The 6,733-nt window shown below is 55.1% G+C and overlaps 1 protein-coding gene across 1 annotated transcript; it reads right to left on the bottom strand.

The window, feature by feature from the left end:
* Positions 1 to 530: 530 nt before the first annotated feature.
* LOC111528817 (translation initiation factor IF-2-like) lies at positions 531 to 5,288 on the bottom strand. Its single transcript, XM_023195657.1, has 3 exons — positions 5,157 to 5,288; positions 3,848 to 4,551; positions 531 to 1,028 (listed from the first exon to the last, which is right to left on the bottom strand). The coding sequence occupies exons 1-3, from the start codon at positions 5,286 to 5,288 to the stop codon at positions 995 to 997; spliced, it is 870 nt and encodes a 289-aa protein (XP_023051425.1). The 3' UTR covers positions 531 to 994.
* Between the last annotated feature and the right edge of the window lie 1,445 nt (positions 5,289 to 6,733).

Genomic DNA, 6,733 nt, shown 5'->3' with positions numbered 1-6,733 from the left:
ACATAGGATATATATATACACAGACACACACATGCACACATATTTATTTTAAGGAATTTTGAAGAATTTATTTTAGGGAACTGTTTTAAGGGATTTATTTTAAGGAATTGGCTTCTGCAATTGTGGAGGCTTGGTAAATCCAAAATCTGCAGAGTAAGCTGGTAGGCTGGAGACTGATATTCCAAGTTGGAGTTCACGAGCAGTCTGCTAGCAGAATTCCTCCTTGCTCGGATCAGGTCAGTCTCTTTTCTCTTAAGGTCTTCAACTGATGGGATGAGATCTGCCCGCATTGTGGAGAATAATCTGCTTTACTCAAAATCTTCTCATTTAAAGGTTAATCTTATCTTAAAAAATACTTTCGCCAGGTGTGGTAGCTCAGGCCTGTAATTCCAGCACTTTGGGAGGCCGAGGCGGACAGATCACTTGAGGTCAGGAGACCAGCCTGGCCAACATGGTGAAACCTCATCTCGACTAAAAATACAAAAATTAGCAGGGCATGGTGGCACATGCCTGTAATCCCAGCTACTTGGGAGGCCGAGGCACGAGAATCGCTTGAACCTGGGAGGCAGAGGTTGCAGTGAGCTAAGATTGTGCCACTGCACTCCAGCCGGGGCAACAGAGTGAGACTCTGTCTCAATCAATAAATCAATCAATAAATACCTCTATAAAAACATCTAGAATAGTGTCTAATCAAATATCTGAGCAATGTGGCCAGATATTTAAGTTAACACATAAAATGAGCCCTCACTCTTACTTTCTCAGGTTATGGGTCTGGGCTGGGCAGCAGCTCTGCTCCTCCTGGTCCCCCAAAACCCCAGGACCCTTCTCTCCCGCTGCTCACCTCCCCTAGGGCACTGCCACAGCCAGATTCTAGGCAGCTTGGAGGCCCAGGCACAGAAGAGCCTCCTATCACAGGCCTGCTCTTACTCTGTCGCTGAGAACTTGGTCCTGTGGACAAGCCTAACTATAAAGCAGGCAGGAAATGTAGTGGAGCTCAACAGCGGCTGCCCAGCCACAGATCTGTTGGGCTGGAAGAAGAGGAAAATGGACTGTTTTTTCCTTTAGTAGAGATGAAGTCTTGCTACGTTGCCCAGCTTGGCTTGAATTCCTGAGTTCAAGGGATCTTCCTACCTTAGCCTCCCAAAGTGCTGGGATTACAGGCGTTAGCAAAGCAAGAAGTCTCTACCCAACCTCCCTATTAAAAAGGAAATGTAAAGTAAATCCGCGAATTTTTTTTTTTTTTTTTTTTTTTTTGCTTATCAGATTGGCAAAAATTAAAAGTTTGCAATCAGTTGTATGTATCAGACAGGAGGGTTCTTAACCCACAGTAACAACTACAGAAAAAGATCTTATTTTGGAGGGCACTCGGAATCTTGAGGATGCAGGAAGTGGCCGGGCGGCGCGGTGGCTCAAGCCTGTAATCCCAGCACTTTGGGAGGCTGAGACAGGCGGATCACGAGGTCAGGAGATCGAGACCATCCTGGCGAACACGGTGAAACCCCGTCTCTACTAAAAAATACAAAAAACTAGCCAGGCACGGTGGCGGGCGCCTGTAGTCCCAGCTACTCGGGAGGCTGAGGCAGGAGAATGGCGTAAACCCGGGAGACGGAGCTTGCAGTGAGCTGAGATCCAGCCACTGCACTCCAGTCTGGGCGACAGAGCGAGACTCCGCCTCAAAAAAAAAAAAAAAAAGAGGCTGCAGGAAGAACAGGCTTAGACAATGAGCAGGTGTCATGAGGCCTTCCTAGGTCAATGGCAGAAGCAGGCTTGCTCGGACACTTTGCCCATGGGACATGATGCCACAGCTGGACAGAGCCACGGCCAGGCAATGCCACTAGCACCCCCTTTGGGTATTCTCTGCTTGTCCCAGGTCTGCAGATGCAGGGCCCTGGGGTTCTCTGCCCAAATGTCACCATGCCCATTACCAGGGCCAGATGGGCCTGTTGAGGCTTCCCTCTTCCTCTCTCTATGACCTGAAGGGGATGGAGGGTCCTTTTCTGGTGGGGCGGGGGTGGGGTTGGGGAGGTGGGAGTCCAGTATGGAGCTTGAACCTGCAGACTGATGTAAGGTCCCCACTGTTTTGGAGGGTTTTACTAATGTCTCTAGAAATCTCAAACACACAGCCGGGCGTGGTGGCTCACACTTGTAATCCTAGAACTTTGGGAGGCCTCGGTGGGTGGATCACAAGTTCAGGAGTTCGAGACCAGCCTGGCCAACACAGTGAAACCCCGTCTCTACTTAAAATACAAAAATTAGCTGGGCATAGTGGCAGGTTCCTGTAATCCCAGATATTCAGGAGGCTGAGGCAAGAGAACCGCTTGAACCCAGGAGGCGGAGGTTGCAGTGAGCTGAGATCATGCCACTGTACTCCAGCCTGGGCAATAGAGCTAGACTCCATCTCAGAAAAAAAAAAAATCTCAAACCCACATAGCCAGCAGTTCTTAGGAATCTTCTAGATTCTTCTAGGAATCTTCCATTGGTTGCAGAAAAGAACATATTCTTAGTGGAAACAGTAATTAGTGGAATAATACGCATAGAAAAGTGGGAGGCCTCATTGTTACCCTTATGAGTTCTGGAGTCAGGCTCAAATCCTGACTTCAGTTCTTAGTAGCTGTGTGATCCTGGGCAGGCTACTTAACCTCTCTGTGCCGCAGGCTCCTCATCTGAAAACTTCGAGTAATAGTAATAAACTTTACTGAGGTTCGTGATGATTAAATTGGTATTTGCGAAGTGCTCAGACCAAGAGCTTGGCATTTGATGAATACTCATTACCCATTAGCTCTTTTTATGATATCCTGGCCCCGTTTCTTCTATACAAAGCATGTCAACACGCATCCGTGCATGTTGGTATGTGCCCAGCACTGTACACACGCACCCATTAACAATGGCTGCCTGGAAGTAGGGGTGAGAAGGAACTGTGAGTATCAATGTCCCTTTGTGATAGATGTGTGAATTACTGTGACTCCCCTATATCAGTCACTGACACTTGTGGACAGTGGGTAGGTAATAGGTAGTAGCTACGCACAGGGGTGAACAAGGACGAAGCAGGCAAAGCCCCTGCCCTGGCTCAGGGGACTCTTCCAGGTTTGCCTCAGGCAAACGCCCCAAGGGGCCTGGGGTGCCCAGGAGCAGGGAAAGGGACGAAGGACCGGCGCTTCCCAGTGCCAGGCCACGACATTAGCTACCCTGCTCCTGGAGGTTCTGGGGCCAGATGGCTCCCCAAGTAGGCACGGTCATTCGGTGAGTAAGTGCTCTCGTCTGAAAGTGCACACGCCTCCGGCGGGCTGAACTTGGGGGAGGGTCCAGGCTCCGTAGTGAACCGCCTCCCAGCAACGGGGCTCGCCCATCGGTGGCAGAGGTCAGGCAGGAAGGGCTGGGAAGGGCGGGGTCGGTGCGGCCTGAGCCCTAGACCCCTTAGGCCTGGGGGCGGATGTGCACTTCGCCCATTTCAACATTTCCTCCCCGGCTGGCCACGGCCCAGGAAAGAGGCAGGGGTGCGGTTTCCCTCCGCCTCCCCCTCGGCCTTCTCTCCCGCACCCCTCCTCCTCCTCCCACGGCTCCTTCCCCTCCTCCTTTCCCGCACCCCTCCTTTCTTTCCCCCCATCTCTCTGCCTTCCTTTCCCCTTCCTCTGCCCGCCCGCCGTCCCGGGTCCTCTCCCTCCCCTTCCCCCGCCGTGCCCCCCCTCCTCCTCGCCCTCCTCCCCCTCCCCCTCCTCCCCCTCCTCCTCCTCCTCGCGGTCCCCGCCCCGGAAACCTGGCTCGCCCCGGGAAGCTGTGGTGGGGCGCTCGGGGTGGTTCAGGGGCCCATCCCCTCCGCCGCCCGCGCGCCCCGCCCGACGGCTCGCACCTGCTTGGCGGCGGCCGCTGGATTCTCGGCCTCGGGCCGAGGAGGCGGGAGGGAAAGTGGGTCAGCGCGGGGCCGCGGCGGGGCCGCTGTTGTGCTTGGAAAGGGGCCCGGGGTGCCGGGGGCCTCTCCCGGGCGCGGCGGCGGGAGCGCCCGCGCGTGACACGCCAGGCACAAAGGGGCCGGGCCGCCGCCTGCACGGGGGCTCGGGCGTGCTGGGAGAAGCCGTCGGGCGCCGCACGCGTGGGCTGTGTCCCCCTTCCCGGCCGCGGCGCGGGGCTCTCCCCTCCCCGAGCGATGTCCCCAAGGCCCAACACCGCAAGCCGCAGCTCGCAGGCGCCCACCACGCCCGCTCTTGGTTCGCCCCCGGGCCGGGTCTGGGCGGCTCCCTCCTCCGGCTGCCGTCCCCGCCGCCCCGCCCTGCCCCCTGGTGTCAGCCACGGGCCTCGGCAGCCTGGCGTCCTCCTGGGAGCATTTTTCTGACACCTCTCAGGGACCGGGTCCCCTGACCCCCTGGCCCATGCGGTCTGCCCAGGTCTTTGCGGGCGTTGGCTCTGTTTCAGGGAAACCTCCGAGGCTGATACCTGGCAGCAGCCCTGCGGAGGGCTGCCCAACCGCTCACTTCCCGACCACCGTGCCCCCCAGCAGCTCTGGGACGCCGGGCTCTGTGGGTGGGCTGGGTCGGGCTGCAGACATGGGTCACTGTCCTAGAGCAAGGACTGGCTGCGAGAGCAAGGAGGGGACCAGGCCTTTGGGACCTCAGTCCCCGAACTCCCCTCTGCTGTCCCCTGCACAGGAGCAGAAGGGCATGGCCGGAGGGTCAGGGTGCCGCAGCTGGGTTCCTGCACTGCCGCAGGCCTTGTCCCGTTCCCGCCCGCCCCCACCCCCACCCCCCCACTGCCCCAGGCTAGGATCCCACCGTCCTAACATGCCGAGAACTCTGGCTACTGCTGGAACTGGAACTGGGCTTCCTTCCTGGAGAGCCTGTCCCCTGGGTCACCTGATGAATGTTTCACCCTGTTCCAGAAGCTTTCCAAGTCTCTGACCAGAATGCCTCTCCATCCCTTGGCTCCTGTTGCACAATCTGCATCCTACAGTGACCACGCCTGGCGCAGGCCTCTTCTCGGGCTCTGGGAGGCTGGCCTCTGTGAACGCTGGGCTGAGCCAGCTTCTGACCCAGGAGGGGCCGAGGGCTGCCACATTCTCACCCCGCTCCAGGTTTGAGAAGGTATTTCCATGGGAAGCCTGTATCAAATGCGTACCCTTCCTATGTGTCCTCACGTGTGTGCAGCAGTAACTGCTACAAGGCTACAGTCGGCACTGCTGAGCCTGGGGTGGTCCCTGAGCTTGTCTGAACCCAGCTGAGTGGAGGTCGATTGACAGGCAAGTGTTTGGTGTTCCCCTGGCTTGTAGAAGGGCTGATGTTAGCTCCTGAGACCACCATGTGTCTATGCAAAAGGACAGCTGCAAGCCTCCAACAGATAGGGGAAGGAGGGAATGGAGAGAACGGGGAAATCAGTAAAATACGACGTTTTCCAGCACCTGAGAGAAGGGGCTCTTGCACCAAAAGCCAGACGCTACTCTCCTGGGGGAGGTGGCCATCTTTCCTGGCTTCATCCCTCTCCCTGGCTTGGGAGGGAGGAGGAGATCCCTACTGGGCCACTCCGGGCAGGCGCTCAGCCAGTGGGCACCCAGGTCAAGCAAGCCTGGGTGCTCCAGTGTGAAAGGAAACTTAAACTCGTTGGACTAGGACCCCAACCTTCTTTCCACCCTCATCCAGGAGCCCTTGTTTTGAAAGCTTCTATGTATTAAATAAATGAAAAGTAAATCAGAAAAATCTGTGTGACTCTTTTTTTTTTTTTTTTTTTTTGAGACTGAGTCTCGCTTTGTCACCCAGGCTGGAGTGCAGTGGCTCCATCTAGGCTCACTGCAAGCTCTGCCTTCCAAGTTCATGCCATTCTCCTGCCTCAGCCTCCGGAGTAGCTGGGACTACAGGCGCTGCCACCATGCCCGGCTAATTTTTTGTATTTTTAGTAGAGACGGGGTTTCACCATGTTAACCAGGATGATCTCAATCTCCTGGTTCACCCACCTCAGCCTCCCAAAATGCTGGGATTACAGGCTTGAGCCACCACGCCCGGCCCAGAAAAATTTGTTTTGAGTGTGACCCTCAGAAACTCAGTACCCTCAGGGAATTGAGCAGAGGTCGTGGAGGCCCCTCGAAAAAAAGGGAGAACTGCTAGGGGTCCCCCTCAGATACCTCCACATGTTACACTTTCCTGCAGGACTGGATTTTTTTTTTTTTTTTTTTTTGTGAGACAGAGTTTCTCTCTTGTTGCCCAGGCTGCAGTACAATGGCGCAATCTCAGCTCACGGCAACCTCCACCTCCCAGGTTCAAGCGATTCTCCTGCCTCAGCCTCCCAAGTAGCTGGGATTATAGGCATTTGAGCTAAATGCAGGTGAGCCACGGCGCCCAGCCTAGGACTGCATTTGAGCTAAATGCAAGGAGTGCCAGTTCCTGCCGTTGACGACACATGGGCCTCACCAAGCTCTGCCCGCTAGCTCTAAGCCTCTAGGATTTCAGACAAATCCTCAAACATAAACACAGAGCCCTATGGATCCTCTCAAGAAAAGCAAGGCAGGGGCCCTGCCAATTTGGTTATGAGAAAGATTTCATTAGCTTTGTTGTATTTGGCTTTTGTGTCACAGGCCCAGTTATCACCTTCTAGAATCTCCCTTCCTCCTTGTAAACTCCAGCTGAGTTTTAAGGCTCAGAAGTTCTCAGGGAAAGCAACATTGGATATTAAGACCTGAAAGTTGGTTTTGTTCTTTTTTTCATCAACTAGCCCTTCTTTTATGTCTGTTCGTGGCCAGACGTAGTCTGCGGCT

The sequence above is a fragment of the Piliocolobus tephrosceles genome, chromosome 6 (genome assembly GCF_002776525.5).
Source record: "Piliocolobus tephrosceles isolate RC106 chromosome 6, ASM277652v3, whole genome shotgun sequence".
NCBI lineage: Eukaryota > Metazoa > Chordata > Mammalia > Primates > Cercopithecidae > Piliocolobus > Piliocolobus tephrosceles.
This window is presented reverse-complemented; position numbering and strand designations above follow the sequence as displayed.

Bases quoted from the DNA above. Each gene is read 5' to 3' on its own strand.
- LOC111528817 (XM_023195657.1), bottom strand. From the start codon at position 5,288: ATGGTGGTCTCAGGAGCTAACATCAGCCCTTCTACAAGCCAGGGGAAC. The intron at 4,552-5,156 runs GTAGCCTTGTAG...TCCTTGCTCTAG, and splicing joins CAGGCTCAGCAGTGCCGACT to GACAGTGACCCATGTCTGCA. The intron at 1,029-3,847 runs GTGCGAGCCGTC...CTCTTCTTCCAG, and splicing joins CAGCGGCCGCCGCCAAGCAG to CCCAACAGATCTGTGGCTGG.